General features: G+C 44.5%; 2 protein-coding genes across 3 annotated transcripts in view; one reads left to right on the top strand and one right to left on the bottom strand.

The window, feature by feature from the left end:
• CA5A (carbonic anhydrase 5A) overlaps positions 1–17,898 on the bottom strand; it is a 55,367-nt gene that overhangs the window by 27,480 nt on the left and 9,989 nt on the right. Inside the window, exon 1 of one of the 2 annotated variants that reach the window (XM_073605717.1) lies at positions 6,306–6,496. The exons of the other annotated variant lie outside the window; for it this stretch is intronic. Coding sequence (XP_073461818.1) covers positions 6,306–6,456 — 151 coding nt within the window. The 5' untranslated portion in view covers positions 6,457–6,496. Of the gene's footprint in view, positions 1–6,305; positions 6,497–17,898 lie in introns of those variants that run through there. 2 annotated transcript variants of the gene reach the window in all.
• BANP (BTG3 associated nuclear protein) overlaps positions 8,860–17,898 on the top strand; it is a 662,871-nt gene continuing 653,832 nt past the window's right edge. The window contains exon 1 of the mRNA XM_073605714.1: positions 8,860–9,001. The gene's annotated coding sequence lies outside the window, so the exon portion shown is untranslated. The remainder of the gene's footprint in view (positions 9,002–17,898) is intronic.

The following is a 17,898-nucleotide window of genomic DNA, read 5'->3' as shown; positions in this document are numbered from 1 at the left end:
TAGTGCCCGCGCATGCGCAGAACAGAGCTGCACTTCAGCTGATTTGCCGATCAGCTGGAGTGATGTAACCATGGCGCATGCGCACATCATAGGAGGCATCTCTCAATGGGAGATGGGGCCACAATTAAAACCTATACAAACAGCGGGGGGAGTCCGTAGTTCTCACATTGTGCCTCGCTGTTGCGGCGCGGCTTTACAGTGTGCTGATGGTGCGGTTTTGTCTGTGTTGCAGGGCGGGTTTGCTGTGCTGAGCAGCACCGTTTTGCCCGTATGAAAGGGCGGGTTGCACCACAGACAAAACCAGCTCTTCAACACAGCCCTCCAGCAGCAGCGATGCACATCTGAGAACTACGGTCTCCCCCGCTGTTTGTAGAAGTTTAAATTGTGCCTGTGAAATGGTATCTCCCATCGAGAGATACCTCCTACAATGAGCGCATGCGCCGTGGTTACGTCAGCCCAGCTGATCGGCAAATCAGCTGTTGTGCTGTTCCGTACGGTGCATAGGCAGTACATACCGGGCGCTATTCGGGAGCAATCAGCCTTCTATTGCTTTCAATGGGACTGCCTCCCGCAGCCAATTGCCGGGAACCCCCACTGGGGTTCCTGCATACGATAGCACACACCCCTATTCACAAGTGTGCATGGGGCATTAAAATGAATAGGTTAAAGTGCACATCAACCCAAAACCCATTTTCTAGTTCTGATTGGTGTGGGGGAGGATTGCAACCCCTGTCAAGTTTTTTACTGCAATCCAGGGCTCTTTTAGAGAGATTTCTCCTCACTTCCTGTCCTGTTGACAATGGATTCATCAGACAGGAAGTGAGGGGAAATCTGCAACAGACACAGAGATAAAATCTTACAGGGATTCGGCTTCCTCTACTCTCCTAAAGCCTGGTACGCACTACAGGATTTGTTTCATTCAACCCAGTGGGCTGAACGAAAAATAAACTGACAGCTCCGGTCAGAGCCACTGTACTAACTATCCGACGTTAGTACATCGACCTCCCCTGCTGTCCTATTGTGTTCTGATAGGGGGGTGCCCCTCCACTAGAACACTCCGGTCAGCAAACCTTTTTAGGTCATGCCCCTTCAACAGAAGCCGGTCAAACGGCCGGCTTCTGTCGGACCGGATGCAGTACACACCGGCCTAATGTTGGCCGGTTTGTTTTGAACCGGCTGATGCCACCCGACATTTTGCCCACATTTACTAGGCTTAAGGCTAGATTCACATTTATGCTTTGCAGGAATGGGCACAAACTCATGCACTTTCCTGCAACACACACACAAATGTGCTGCCCTTTTGCAGATGCACAGTGGTGCCATTCGTTTGTAACGGCATCTGAATGCATGCATTTTGGTGCAGTGCGATTTCTCACAAGGGTCAGGGACTTTTTTTTTTTTTTTTGCAGGTTTCATATTCTTAGGGCATGAAAATGAAGTGAATAGGCTGCCCTATACACAACCCATGGGAACGTGTGCATGCTCGGTTGCACCTGTGGGTGTGGGCCAGGCCTCAGGATTACATCTACTTTAAATAAATGCAACTACGTATTTTTTTTTTGTCCTGACCCGACATGACATAAGTTGCACAATCTGTAATATCACCTCCTATAAAAACCAAGAACATAAAACATCCCACAACAACAGAGGAAGTTACAAGCCGGGGAAGATGAAGCCGGTGCATCTGGTGACCCCACACACCGTGCACACTGCAGGGCCAGGAGATTGACTGCTGGGCCAGCTTGTAGCCATTTATTTTGTTACATTTTTATATTTATTCTATTTTTCGTGAAGCCATCACACATACAGTGCCTTGTAAAAGTATTCATACCCCTTGAAATTTTCCACATTTTGTCATTTTACAACCAAAAACATAAATGTATTTTATTGGGGTTCTATGTGATAGACCAACACAAAGTGGCACATAATTTTGAAGTGGAAGGAAAATGATAAATGGTTTTCAAAATGTTTTATAAATAAATATGTGAAAAGTGTGGGGTACATTTGTATGGCGCCCCCCGGAGTCAATACTTTGTAGAACCTCCTTTCGCTGAAATTACAGCTCCAAGTCTTTTTGGGGATGTCTCTACCAGCTTTGCACATCTAGGAGAGTGACATTTTTGCCCATTCTTCTTTGCACAATATCTCAAGCTCCCTCAGATTGGATGGAGAGCGTCTGTGAACAGCAATTTTCAAGTCTTGCCACAGATTCTCAATTGGATTTGTCTCCATCCATCTTCCCATCAACTCTAAACTGTTTCCCTGTCCCTGCTGAAGAAAAGCATCCCCACAACATGATGCTGCCACCACCATGTTTCACGGTGGGGATGGTGTGTTCAGGGTGATGTGCAGTGTTAGTTTTCCACCACACATAGCGTTTTGCTTTTAGGCCAAAAAGTTAAATGTTGGTCTCATCTGACCAGAGCACCTTCTTCCACATGTTTGCTGTGTCCTCCACATGGCTTCTTGCAAACAGGACTTCTTATGGCTTTTTCAACAATGACGATCTTCTTGCCACTCTTCCATAAAGACCAGATTTGTGGAGTACATGACTAATAGTTGTCCTGTGGACAGATTCTCCCACCTGCAGCTCCTCCAGAGTTACCATGGGCCTGTTGGCTGCTTCTCTGATGAATGTTCTCTTTGCCCGGCCTGTCAGTTTAGGTGGACGGCCATGTCTTGGTAGGTTTGCAGTTGTGCCATACTCTTTCCATTTTCGGATGATGGATTGAACAATGCTCCAAGAGATGTTCAAAGCTTGGGATATTTTTTTTTTTTTATAAGCTAACCCTGCTTAAGGCTGGGTTCACATTGCAGCATGCAGCAGCTCACAGCTAGAGTTGGGTGCGTCTCCATTCACCATTTCAGCCTGAATTTTGGGCGGAATTTGGACCCAAGACGGACCAAAAGACGCACAGGGCTCCTGTGCAATTTGCACTGGCGCCACTGCAGAGATATGTGAACCGGCTCCATAGAGAGCCGGTAACAAACTTCTGCTGTGCAAACTGGATGCAGAGAAATCAACATCCAATTCACACTAGTGTGAACCAAGCCTTAAACTTCTTCACAACTTTATCTCTGACCTGCCTGGTGTGTTCCTTGGCCTTCATAATGCGGTTTATTCAGGAAGGTTTTCTACTAAACCTCTGAGGGCGTCACAGAACAGCCATATTTATACTGAAATTCAATTACACACAGGTGGACTGTATTTACTAATTTGGTGACTTCTAAAAGCAATTGGTTCCACTAGATTTTAGTTAGGGGTATCAGAGTAAAAGGGGGCTGAATACAAATGCACGCCACACTTTTCACATATTTATTTGTAAAAAAGGTGGAAAACCATTTATCATTTTCCTTCCACTTCACAATTATGTGCCACTTTGTGCTGGTCTATCACATAAAATACATTTCCGTCTTTGGTTGTAACATGACAAAATGTGGAAAGTTTTAAAAAAGGGGTATGAATCATTTTTCAAGCCACTGTACAAGTCAGAGAGCTGACTGACCCACTAAAGCCAATGCACTCCCTGTGTGGCTGAAATGTTATCATAAGGAAGACCGGTCAGTATCTTAAAGAAGAAGTAAAACTTCCTCTGCTGACATTTACCTATAGGCAGTGTAATGATTACATGCAGCCAGTGACATCACTGGCGCATGTGCCCTGAAGGAACAGCCACCGGTGCCGTTTCTTGCGGGGCGGGAATGATGTCATCACGGCTCTGGCCAGTCACAGAGCCAGAGCCTGCGAACCCAGGAGCAAGACGGTTGAAAAAGGGAAGTGGCTGCAGTGCAGGAACAGCTTAGTTTTAAGGCAAGTTTCCCATAATATGCAATGCATACTAGCACATTATGACCATACCGTAAAAAAACAAAAAAAACAAAACAAAAAAAATAAAAAACTGTCTAGCAGTATACAACCGCTTAAACCTCCAGCCAGAGACTTTGCCTAGGCTGAGATGATGTCATCGGTCTGCTGCAGGCAGGAGAAAGCATTTCCCTAGTCCCCTCCCCCCCCCGATTAGACTGTACATTGTAACTTTTAAGTCAAGTCAGAAAGTGAGAGGCTGATCGGTGTCAGACATTTGAGCATAGAGAACACCAACAGATGAGATCATTGTGTGACCCGTCCAGTAAAAGGCTGGATTGGCCAACCGCACTTCATGTCTGTGGTCTGATTTTCCAATACTTGTCTTTGCTCACAGAGATTTTCTAGCATGGCAGAAAAGCAGATAGACATTGTATATACATTTTATACGGAGAGGAAGGAAGACTGTCATGTACATAAAGCTGGACAGGCAGATAGAGCTTTAACAAAGATTATAAACAGAGCTATAGAGAGCCCTGAGCATTGCATTTAGAAAAAAGGTCACTTAATCCTCAACCTGCATGCAGGTTAAAAAGTGGAACGTCACTCTCACAATCAACATTGACAATTTTTTTTTTTTTTTTTTAAAAACAAAACATTTTTTATTGACAAGAATAATGTGGTAACTGTAAAGTACAATAAAAGGATATGCAAAAGGTAATAGTACCAAAATCACATGCATGATATAAAATACATAACAGTAAAGATATAACATGTAGTTTACCCATCACATAGCACATGTAAGAACTTTTCTGAAAGAACACAAAACAAAAGAAAAACCATTGACAATTTTTAATCTTCATGTTGCTAGCATTAGTAAATAGATAAATAGATAGGAAAGTAAATCATATTTATTTGCTTTAAACTATTTTTTCCTTTTACATTTCTTCAGTTACTTCCTGGTTTCCATGGCTAGACAAATGATGTCAGGAGTCTTGGGGGGGGGGGAGATAGGCTGTCTCAGCTAAGCACACCCTTTCCTGCTTGCATGCCTGAGCTAAGGACAGCTGGATTCCAGGAAGTAAATGCTACATGAAGCATCTTCCCTTACTCAAGATGGCCTCAGCCAGAAATGCTAGGGGGGTGCTTTTCTAGAATGATTTCCAATTTGTGTTGCTCAGATGTTAACAATGATCATATTTAGGATGGTACTACAAACACTCAAAGCCCTCATTCCTGAGCCTGAAGGAGCCACTGACAGCCCTCCGTCCTCAGCCTGCAGGTTCAAGAATATTCTATTTGGATTGTAACACACACACACACACACACACACACACAGCCCACGTTCCTTAGCCTGCAGACATGATTTACAACCTTGGATTTAGATAGAACAGGTAAGAAAACATTGTATACACATTGTAATACAGCCAATCACAGCCCTCAATCCTCAGCCTGCATGCAGCTTCATAAAAACATTGTATTTAGATTGCAACAGCCTTATCACCCTCCATGCAAGCCAATGAACAGTGTACATTAGATTGTAATGGGGGCCACTCACAGCCCTCATTCCTTAGCATGCAGGACAGGATTTAAAACGTTGTATTTAGATTGCAACAGTCAAAAACAAAAACAAAAATAATAATTGTACATAGACTATAATGGAGCAACTCCCAGCCCTCATTCCTCAGCCTGCAGACAGGCTAAAAAACATTGTATACAGAATATATTAGAGCCACTGACAGCCCTCAATCCTCAGCCTGCATGCAGATTAAGTAACATTGTATTTAGAATTCAACAGCCTATTCAGCCTCCATGCATGCCAATTAACATTGTATATACACACACACACACACACACACACACACACACACACACATTATAACGGAGCCACTTCCAGCCCTCAGCCTGCAGACAGGATTTAAAACATTGTATATAGATTGTCATGGAGCCCCTCCAAGCCCCTTTCCTCCATGCAGACCAGTAAACATTGTATATAGATTGTCATGGAGCCCCTCCAAGCCCCTTTCCTCCATGCAGGCCAGTAAACATTGTATATAGATTGTCAATGAGCCCCTCCAAGCCCCTTTCCTCCATGCAAATCAGTAAACGTTGTATATAGATTGCCATGGAGCCCCTCCAAGCCCCCCTCCTCCATGCAGGCCAGTAAACATTGTATATAGATTGTCATGGAGCCCCTCCCCTCTATGCAGGTCAGTAAACATTGTATATAGATTGCCATGGAGCCCCTCTCCTCCATGCAGGTCAGTAAACATTGTATATAGATTGTCATGGAGCCCCTCCCCTCTATGCAGGTCAGTAAACATTGTATATAGATTGCCATGGAGCCCCTCCAAGCCCCCCTCCTCCATGCAGGTCAGTAAACATTGTATATAGATTGTCATGGAGCCCCTCCAAGCCCCTTTCCTCCATGCAGGCCAGTAAAACATTGTATATAGTTTGTCATGGACCCCAACCCCTCATTGCAGATTGCAGTACTCACAGTCCACATTCCTCAGCTTGTAGGAGCAGGCAGAAATGTTGCACATCCTGGCAGGCACTGCTCTGGGGGCCCCTGTCCAGGGCCCCATCTTCTCCACCCTCCCATGGCCCAGCACTGGGGTCAGGAGCCTCCAGCAGCCTCTCAGCACCATATTGTTGTCACTTCTACACTGAGCAATGGGCAGCTGCTGAGCACAACACCCCCTGGCTCCGCCCAGCACCTCTAACCCAGCCAGCACGGCCACTCACAGCGGGCACCCAGTACGAGGCTTGGAACGCACACATCCTGCTTCTACGGACTCTCAGCCAATAAGGGCCTGTTTTCCAGCCACGCCCCCTTTCTTCTGCTCCGCGCCAGGACACAACTGGATTTAAAGAGACACTGATCATTATTTATATAGTGACATGGAAATCATAGAAAGGGATAGGTGGAGCTACCGAGATGTGTCAATAGGGACGATTGTTCCAAAATGAAAACTGAGATTTGCTTCTACTAACTCAAAATAAATAAATCATTTTTGAAATGTGACATTTGCATCTCGCTCAGTACCATTTACATGGGAAATTATAATTTTCTGAATTGTTCTCTTTATTAATTCTCTTAATTATTTATTCAGTAAACTCACTAATGATCAGGAGGTGGTGGGGGAGGGGAAGCGGTTTACATACTAAATGAGAACATAGCAGAAAATATTAATGAAGCTAAAAAAAAAATCCATATTTTGCTATTGTATTAGCAAACCTCAACAGTAGCAATCGGGGACAAAATAGAAAAATGTAGTCTACTGTCAATAGGGACGTCACATCATATGCAGTGGGATGCATTTTTGAGTGAACTCCAACAGTATAGCGAACATCCCAACCTGCAAAGACTCATTTCAGGGAGGTGACACTTCGTCGACACTTAGTTCCTACCCAGTAGAAGGACCCTGGCACTGCTCTGACATTCTATATATCTGCTTGCAGAGGGCAGTATCACTGATCTGGCATTTTATATATTTGCCCTGCAGAGGGCAGCATTGCACTGCTATGTCATTATATATCTCTTATCTCTTCCCTGCAGAGGGCAGTATTGCTCTGCTCTGGCATTTTATATATCAGTCTGCAGAGGGCAGCATTGCACTGCTCTGGCATTTTATGTATCTGGATGCAAAGGGCAACATTGCTCTATTCTGGTAGTCTATGTGTAGGGGCTGCTAAGTGATGTGGCCCACCTGTCACCCTGCCAAGCCCGGTGTTCACTCCTCAGTCACTCTCAGGCAGAAAACAGTCCATGTGTGTCAGAAACCATGAAATCAGGCCAAGACAGAAGTACAGTTAAATCACACTTGTTTAAGAATAAAAGTAATAAGAACAAACGTAGTCAAAACATAGCCAAAGTTCAGTAACCGGAACGGATAGTCAGCAAAGCCAGAAGTCAGGGATCATTGTAGTGGAACAGCAAGCAGGATATGGAGCCAGAAGGGATGTCAGCTAAGCACGTCTTGAACAGGATCGCAGTAGATAGTTTCTGTGATGTTCGACCAAGGCGAAAGCACAGATCCTCTGGATGTGGACAGCTTAAGTAGGCAGGACTGACGAGCAGGATATCATCAACAGCTGAGTAACTGTGAAGAGAGATGGGAGCTGGCAATTAGCCGACAGCTGAGCGGCCAGCTCAGAGAAGGAAGCCAAGCCCTGAGCCAAGGCTGAGCCAAGCCCTGACAATGTGCTTGTTTTTTTGTTATTTTTATTAGGGAATATAACCACTTAAGGACCGGGCCTATTTTTCAAACTTGTTGTTTACAAGTTAAAATCAGTTCTTTTTTTGCTAGAAAAATTACTTAGAACCCCCAAACATTATATATACATTTTTTTCTAACACCCTAGAGAATAAAATGGCGGTCGTTGCAATACTTTCTGTAACACCGTATTTGCTCAGCGGTCTTACAAGCGCACTTTATTTTGGAAAAAATACACTTTTTTGAATTAAAAAATAAGACAGTATGTTTTTTTATATTGTGAAAGGTGATGTTACGCCGAGTAAATTGATACCCAACATGTCATGCTTCAAAATTGCGCCCGCTCGTGGAATGGCGACAAACTTTTATCCTTAAAAATCTCCATAGGAGACATTTTAAAAAAATTGTACAGGTTGCATGTTTTGAGTTACAGAGGAGGTCTAGGGATAGAATTATTGCTCTCGCTCTACCGATCGCGGCGATCCCTCACATGTATGGTTTGAACTGTTTTCAGTGGCGGGCGCTGCTCATGTATGCGTTCGCTTCTGCGCGCGAGCTCGACGAGACGGGGCGCGTAAAAATTTTTTTTTTCTTTCTTAATTATTTTACTTTTTATTTTTTATTTTTACACTGTTCTTTTTAAAAACAATTGTGTCACTTTTATTCTTTTTACAAGGAATGTAAACATCCATTGTAATAGAAAAAAAGCATGACAGGTCCTCCTAAACGTGAGACCGGGGGTCAAAAAAGACCTCAGATCTCATATTTACACTACAGTGCAATAAAAAAAAAAAAAAAAAAAAAAAGTTGTTTGGAAAAAAAAATGTTCCTTTAAGAGCTATGGGCGGAAGTGACGTTTTGTCGTCGCTTCCGCCCTGCAATGGTATGGAGCCGGGTGGGGGCCATCTTCCCCTCACTCGGCAGCCAGCCAAGCAGGGGAGAGGATGCGATCACCTCTGCGCTGCCAGTGGCTACGGTAAGCGGCGGTGGGCAGCAGAGCGCGGCGGGAGGGGGGCCCCTCTCCCACCACCTATAAAAGTGATCTTGCGGCGAGTCATCTTTCATCAACCATCTTTGCCCAGGTCACCATCTACTACCTGAACTGAGATTTCTGCTCAAAGATGACACAATCATGAAAAACCTGGGGTCTGTGCATTTCTTGGCCGTCTGCAGAAATGTCTGACACAGATAATCCCTTGCTGCATCCTCCCATATTGTGGCTTTTGCTACATAGTTACAATATTGCAGTCTGATTACTGGAAGAGGGAAGACTGAGGAAATGCTTCATGCTGCCCGCAGCAGACTTATGACATCATCTCAGCCTAGGCAAACCAAAGCTCAAGGATAGCTTTTTAAGGATACTGTTGCTGTATATTGTGACATGTCAGGGATTTATTGATGGAGACTTGTTATATTACTGACAGATCCTCTTTAAATCGCTAACCGGCTTGACATATGACTCTCCCACGTATTTCGGACCTAAATGTTGATTCATTTGTCCTGCCATAGCTGTACATCCCCTTTAAATATCTTTTATTTTCTTGCCCCTTGTGGCCTCCCCCCTCCTTTCCGCTCCATTCAGAATGCGATGTTCGCTGCTCCCTCAGGGTTGCGCCACACCCAAAACCAGCATGCATTGCCAGCTCATGCCAAGACAGTGAGCAACCCAACCAGCAAAACAGTAACACATCATAGACTATAGCCATAGTGGATCCTATGTGGGATCATGTAACAAATATGTCCTGAAAGCAATATTCTTCATTGCAAAAATCCGACATTTAAATCTGACCTCCTCTCTGGTCTTCCCTTCAGTCTTGCACAGTTGTACCGGTTCCTCTCCTGGACTGAAATGGCTTACTCTGATTTCACTGCACACTGTGAACTTTTCACAATGTGCATTAGCAGCTGCAGCAAGTCAGCTTGACTTCTGCCCCCCCCCCTTTCATTCATTAGAGTTCTTTTAAAGTGGTTGCAAACCTAGTTACACCACTTGTACCTACAGGTAAGCCTATAATAATAATATTTCTGGATGTGGATGGAAGAGGTTCCCCTGGGACAGAAGGTTGCGTGTCACTGGAAGTGTTAAAGGATTGCAAAGAGACAGCTTGGTCAATAGAGTAAACCAGGGCCTTCCCGGCCAGTAAGGGATTACTGCTAAGATGGTTACTTGTTCTTCTGTTAGGCATTGAAGCAATCTCAGTATCAGAGGGATCGGAGGGAATGCATATCCTACTTGGAAGATCCATCCACTGAATCCCGGACTGGAAACCTCGTGAAGAAGAGGGGTGTTTTGGCATTGAGAGTAGATGCAAAAAAGGTCTATTTGAGGGCTGCCCCATTGGTGGCAGATGCATTGGAAAACCTCCTGGTTCAAGGACCATTCATTGTTTTTGATGAACTTCCTTGATAGGCGATCTGCCAGGTGATTTTCCAGAGCTGGGATATAAGTTGCTCTGAGGTTGGTGAGATTCCTTTCGGAGGATGTTGTCCAACGAGGATTATCGGGGCTACCTCGTTGGACAACGACCTGCGTGTGTCCCCCCTTGGTTCTGGACATAGGCTACTGTCGATTTGTTGTCAATCTGTAGCAGGAAGGACTTGCCTCTCAGAGAGGATGCCAGATGGGATATCGCTATCCAGGCTGCTCTTAACTCCAAAATGTTGGACACTATGCCTTCCATGTCGAACTGCCATTTCCATTGGGCTCACTTCAAAATTGGGATGCATGAGGAAAATGATCCCAGGAGACTCAGACAATTCGCTGCTGACATTGTTCTGCTCGCCATAGCTCTCCCTACTTTGGCTATGATTAGAAGGATTAGAGGGTGGGACACCGCTCTCTTCGGGGTATTAAACAATGCCCCAAGGTATATAATTTTTTTGTGCTTGGAAAAACTGACTCTTTGGATAGTTTATTAGCCAACCATATTTTGTTAATGTGTCCATGACTTCCTGTAGGTGAGTTTGGAGCGTTTCTTTGTGTTGATACAGGATTGGTATATCGTCTAGATCAGGGATCCTCAAACTACGGCCCTCCAGCTGCTGTGGAACTACACATCCCATGAGGCATTGTAAAACTCTGACATTCACAGACATGACTAGGCATGATGGGAATTGTAGTTCCTGAACACCTGGAGGGCCGCAGTTTGAAGACCCCTGGTCTAGATAGTGTAGGATACGTATCCTCTTCTCTCTAAGAGGAGCTAGAATCGCCACCAACACCTTTGTAAAGGTTCTGGGGGCTGTCGATATGCTAAACGGCAGACATTGAAACTGTAAATGGAGTTCCCCTACTTTGAATCGTAGAGAGGGCTGGAAATCGTGATGAATTGGAATATGTAGGTAAGCGTCTTTGAGGTCTATAGAGACCATCCAATCCTCCAGTTGTACTGCTAGGATTACTATATTGAGAGATTCCATGTTTAGTCGCTTTACATCCAGAACCGGCCTCCAGCCTCCAGTTTTTTTGGGTACTAAAAAAATTGGGGAGTAAAACCCAAAAACTTTTCTGACTCCGGAACTGATATTACTGTTTCTTGATGTATTAGCATCTGTACATACTGGATAAGAATTTCCCATTTTTCTCTGGAACTCGGATCTTGGTGGGTAGAAAAGAAGAACGGGGTGGGTGGTGCCTGAACCTCTAGAAGTGCCCGTGGAGTATTGTGGAAGTGACCCACTGATCTGTGCAAGATTTCACCCAAACTTGAGCGAAAGCCCTGAGATGAGCCCCTACTGGACCGGTTTGGGTTGGCAGGAAGTCAAAGACTTTTGGTTTTCGGGCGTAGTATATGTAGTCTTCTGCTTTCCCATCTTTAAGAAGGTAGCCCGGGAACCTCTCCAGTTTCTTCTATAGTCTCTCCCTTGCCTAAATTACCTGGTGTCTTTGTTCCTCTGTTGAAAGGAAGGGCGAGCTGCAAACTTTTTCCTCCTGTTCCTATCCTGAAGTATTGGGCCACTCGTTCCCCCTGTTACTCGGTTAATGGCCGTATCAAGCTTTTCGCCAAAGAGGGCTTTTCCGTCATAGGGTATGCGGCACCATGTTTGTTTGGAGGAGGCCAAAACCATGGTTTTAACCAAAGTGCTCTTCTGGCGGTCACTTAGTATAGCATGGCTCCTGCAGAACATCTCAGTGTATCGATGGCAGCTTCAGCCAGAAAATCTGAAGCCAATTTCAATTCATCAAGGGATTTAATAATCTTGTCTGACTCGATACCCTGCTTCAAAGCTAGCTCAATATTATCAATCCAAGCCTTTGTCTCCCTGGAAAAAGAAGTCAGAGCCACTGCTGATTTACAAGCTCCTCCAGCTGCTTGATAAGCTTTTTTGAGGTCTGCGTCAAAATTGCGATCCAGCACGTCTTTAAAGGAAACGGCATCTTCTAAGGGCAGTGTCTTATTTCTTGCTAACCTTATGATTGAGGCGTCTATTGATGGTAAGGAATTGAATAGCTGCGCATCTGAGTCAACTAGGGGATATAACTTCTGAAAACGAGTATAGCCTTTTTCCACCTTCCGCCATTCCTCCAATAACTACCTCCCTTATTTCTTCCATAAGCACAAAGGTCGGTGCTTTTTTCTTTAAATGAGGAAAGTATTTCCTGGACTTGGCAGGAGGTTCGGGAGCTTCTTCCCATTGGATCGCATCTTTCACTGCAACTACAAATGGTTCAAAAGAGGAACAGTGTTCTTCTGTCGTGTCTTTTCGTCATCTGAACTGATATCTGCGTTTGTTTGCTGAGCCGGGATCTCCACGGAAAACTAACTTGTTGAGGGAGTTGCTAAATCCTGGGATGAAACCAATTCCTGAATTGAGTCCTTTATCAATTTTTTCATAGTGTCTATGGACTCTTGCTTTTCCTGTTCCTTATCCCCAGCTGCCTTCAGAAAACATGCCTTGCAGACTAATTTCTCTGGAAGTGCTTCCCTTCTGCAGACCCAGCAAGTCTCGTCTCTGGGGCGGTAGGAACAATGTGGAGAGGGAGCTCTTCTAGCCATATGTAGGGGGGACCTGCGGCTATGAGATGCATGAGCTGAAGAAGAGTGTTCCCTTCTTACGGTACTGTGACCTTTTGACCTCCTATCCGGCGAATCTCTTGCGGGATGCTCTTTTATTTGTACTTACCTGGCAGTTGCAGCCACTTACCTAGTGGTATGTTGAGGATCATTTTGTGACACTGGGCTGCGGGAAGCCGCTGTCAAAAAGAAACCAAAAGGGTTAACTTTTTTTTTTTCAACTGATCAGAAAAAAAAGGATTTTTCTTTTTTTTTATAATTTTTTTTTTTTTTTTTACTCTGCCCCACTTCTCTTACCCCAGGCTTGCTCCATAATGAAAAGCATGAGTCTGCTTATAAGAGGGAACCTCTCCTAGCTCTCAGGAGATGATTCCCTGATTTCTCTGAAGCCACCGCGCATGCGCTGATGAGGTCACCCGCGACGCTGCTCTGCCTCTGAAGGGGATAACTAAGGCCTGGGAGGCGCGCAAAGGGCCGCAGATGATACACAGTGAGGGGAAGCATGCGGCCACGCTTTGCAGTATAACTACTGCCATTCCAAGAAGAAAAAGGAGTGGTAAGGAGCGGAAGAGAGCCCAAACAGGTGGGGGATGTCTTTACCTAGGAGCAGTTTTCTTAGCAGAGACATGGAGGGAATGCCTGAGCTCCTGACCACAAAAAGATCCACAGAAAAACGGGTTCCCAAACTTTTTGGCGCATTTAGCAGCCTAAGTTATGGGACTCCATATACAGGGGAGCATGAACCTGTAATGGTTGTACCAACATAGTGGTATAGTAAGAGCTGTATCCAGGTGATCCATGATTCTGCAGGTTTGAGGACAGAAAAAAGAATGGCATATGGGGGGGGCTGACTTTCTGTTTTATAGAGTTAAAGTTAGCCCTGTGGGTTGGTTGGGGGCGGAGTAACCATGTGTATGCTGCCATGAAGGCACCAGGAAAGTAAAATGCAGTATTTAGAAGTCCGTAACACGGTTTTGATGTTCAATTTTAAAAGCAGCGGCAAGCCTGATGATCTCACAGGTTTGCTGATGCGACGGAACATCGCTGCTTTTAAAATTAAACATCAAAACAGTGTTACGGACTTCTAAATACTGCATTTTACTATATAAGCTGAGTTTACTTTTAAAAATAACTATAAAGAAAAAAAAAGACTCCGGTTGGTGTATAAGGATGTTCGCTTGCCGGCTTCTAACTCCAGGCTTACTGCGGACGAGTGCAGGTGTGCCAAGATGGCCGCGAGGCAACCTCACTTCGGCTGTGCATCATACATGCAGAGTAGGCCGGGTAGCGGCATTTTGATGGGTAGCGGCTATCTGATAGAACGCCTGCACCATTTTAACCACTTGCCGCTCGCCATATAGCAAAATGACGGCGGCAAAGTGGTTTCATATGACGTGATCAGGATATTAAGCCCCCGTGGGCGCGCATCGCGGCGATCGTTGTTGCGGTGTGTCAGTCTGACACACCAAAATTTTCGGTCTTTTTTTTATTTGTTTAGCAAAAAATGAAGACCGCAGAGGTGATCAAATACCACCAAAAGAAAGCTCTATTTGGGGGAACAAAATGAAAAAAAATGTAGTTTGGGTACAGTGTAGCATGACCGCTGAATTGTCATTCAAACTGCGACAGCGCTGAAAGCTGAAAATTGGTCTGGGCAGGAAGGTGTATAAGTGCCCTGTATTGAAGTGGTTAAAAATCGTCCTGCACCAAAACGCATGGTACTGTGGCATCATGCATTTGTGTGCATGCTAACGCATGCATGTTTGCAAAATGCATGAGAGTCATAGGTGTGCACAGCCTATTGCATTAGGGTGTGCACCCCAAAGCTCAAACACATGTGTGTGTGCATGTGTTTATATACTGACGGTGTCAGTAGAGCAGTGGACAGTGTCTTTAGGGCAGACATTGGTGTCAGTAGAGCAGTGGACGGTGTCAGTAGTTTTTATTTTTATTATTTTATTTTTTACAATTTTATTTTTTTAATTATTTATTTTTTCAGGAGCCCCATTAGGGGGGGGTTTGGGGAATAATTAGGGGTCTAAATAGGGGAATCCGTGCCACGCAGGGTGATTAGGGTGTGCCCAGGCACATCTGGCACACCCTGTGCGTACGCCGATGATGAGGGTAGCATTAAGAATTAATGACACACCTACAAAGGGGCAACGTGTTTTTGTGCCCTGAGTGAACGTGTGCAATGCACTGGTGTGAAGGAACCCTAAATCTTTCAGTAGTAGGGTACAAAATCCCTCTGTGTAGCCCCAACAAAAGAATGCCGACTGGGCTCTATCAGAGAATGACAGAACACTCGGCGATAGGGCCCGAGGGCCCCACAAACTAGGTAAACATTCAAGGCTGCAGCGTGGTGTACAGATTCTATACATAGGTGAACTCTGACCGACATAACTTCAAACTCGCTGACACGATGCCGGAAACGTGAAACTGAAATCAACTTTCTGACAACAAACTCATTGATTGAAGAGAGGAGAAAATCACAGCTTTGTTGAAAATAAAATGAAATTTATATTAAATTTGATGCACAATATAACATATAAAATAGTGATGACACCATGGTGGGAAATCTAGATGATGAACTACAAGATTCTCCATCCAATATGTTTAAACTCACAGAGCCTATTTTGGCCTCATTTACATTTAAAGTTGTAGGGTGGTAAAAACACGTGGCTGAGTCACGTGTTTACCCAACCCAAGCCCCTCCCCTTATTGCTCCCCCTTAAGCTTCAAAGGCAGCGAGCAGAGGTGTACACATGCTGCACCGGCAATGCTTTGCTTTGTGGGTGCAGCAAGAATGATCACTACTGTCGCACTCGGCGGGCGGTACCAGCCATAGAACGTAACCCATTTGCTTGAATAGGGCTGCACCGCAACCACCTTGCAACCACATTCATGCACACGGTTGCGGCTCAGCGGTGCAGGTTTGTAGGGGTTAATATAGGTGAAATAGCACCTCCTTACTGACTGTGAAACACCTTCTTAAGAGCGATCTAGCTTGGATTGCTCTTTAGAGGGCTATCACTAGTGCAAATTAGCCCCTTATGCCGCGTACACACGATCGCACATTCCGATCCAAGGATTTTTTTCCGACGGATTTTGGCTCAAGCTTGTCTTGCATACACACGGTCGCACAAATCTTGTCGGAAATTCCAAACGTCAAGAACGCGGTGACGTACAACACGTACGACGAGCCGAGAAAAATGAAGTACAATAGCCAGTGCGGCTCTTCTGCTTGATTCCGAGCCTGCATGGAATTTTGTGCGTCGGAATTGTGTACACGCGATCGGAATTTACGACAACGGATTTTGTTGTTGGAAAATTTGAGAACCAGCTCACAAATTTTGTGTGACGGAAATTCCGATGGAAAATGTCTGATGGAGCCTACACATGGTCAGAATTGCCGACAACAAGCTCCCATCGAACATTTTCCGTCGGAAAATCCGACCGTGTGTATGCGGCATTACACTTATGTGTTGCAGTAACACATTATTACATGTACTAGGGGAAGTAACTCATGTAACATTTTGAATGACACCCTAATGCATTAAGGCAAGTCTGCTGCTTCTCCTTTCACTGATCATTCACAGGCTGAGGGCCTGGATGACCTGGGCTCAGAGGAAGTGAGTTGAAAATCTGACCATCAGGCTGAGGACATCTAGTGGCAGAAAAAAGTACTGCATGAAAAATCCCTGTACTGAAGGCGACTATTGCAGCAAAAGCTGGTTTTGTTTTTTTTTCTTTTAATGAGCTATTTATTTTTTATCTTGATTACTTTTTTTCCCAGTGTTTTGCTTTGTAGTCAAGTTTTTATTTTTGTCTGTGACTCCAATGGAAACAATTCCCTGTCCCTGTAACCCCCGCAGTGTTTGTCACTTGGACAGCAGGGTGCAGACAGGAATAAAACCTATTGTCAAGATTGTAAAAGTTCCAACCCTTCCTGGCTGTACAGAAAAATGTGTTATTGTTTTTGTCTGTGTCCCTGTTGGAGGGATTTCCCATCACTTGATGTCCTTTAAAGTGGGACTCCAAACAAAACATGTTTTTATTTTAGGTGGAGTGAGGGAAGTATTATATTCTCTGACAGGTTTTAATTGCTGAGCACCTTTTGTGTAGATATCCCCTGACTTACTGCTCCGATGATCAGTGCCAACAGCATTACATCCCCTTCTAGTCTTTACTAATGACAGGTGTCATTGAAACAGGAAATTAAGGTAATTTCTTCAAGGGGGACACAGACCGCAATAAAAACTTGCAAAGTCCAATCCCTTCTTCACTCCACAAAAGAAAAGGATTGGGTGGACTGGATTTTTCTGTAAACATTTTAGCTTTTTTTTTTTACTGTAAATATTATCCTGAGCGGATCTATGTGTTCAATGGATTTCTGCACATATAATTTCACATGCATGTCTCTGCTATAATTGTTATAAAGCTGAAAAAAAAAATTTAATTTAAATATTTCTCAATATTAACCACTTGCTGACCGCCCTATAGCAGTTTTACTGCTCTGTGCAGGATCATGTATATATACATGATCCGGCACCTCCAACTGCAGGGGGCCGCTTTTGCTGTGAATATTTACAGCAGAAGCCAATCTGCAGGTGCCAGGCACTCAATGACTTCTGGCTCCCACCAATTGTTGGTAAACAACACAGAACGGGGATGTAAACAAGGCAGATCGCAGTTCTGATAGGGGGGAAGGGATGGATTCTGTATTCCTGCAAAGCTTCTCTTCCCCTAGTAAAACCAGCACACATATACGTAATACACATAAACACTGGTTAGGCACACATTTATCCTTTTGACCGCCCTAGATGTTTAACCCCTTCTAAGCCAGTTTAATATCGCA

This window comes from Aquarana catesbeiana, linkage group LG11, assembly GCF_042186555.1.
Source record: "Aquarana catesbeiana isolate 2022-GZ linkage group LG11, ASM4218655v1, whole genome shotgun sequence".
Classification (NCBI taxonomy): Eukaryota; Metazoa; Chordata; class Amphibia; order Anura; family Ranidae; genus Aquarana; species Aquarana catesbeiana.
This window is presented reverse-complemented; position numbering and strand designations above follow the sequence as displayed.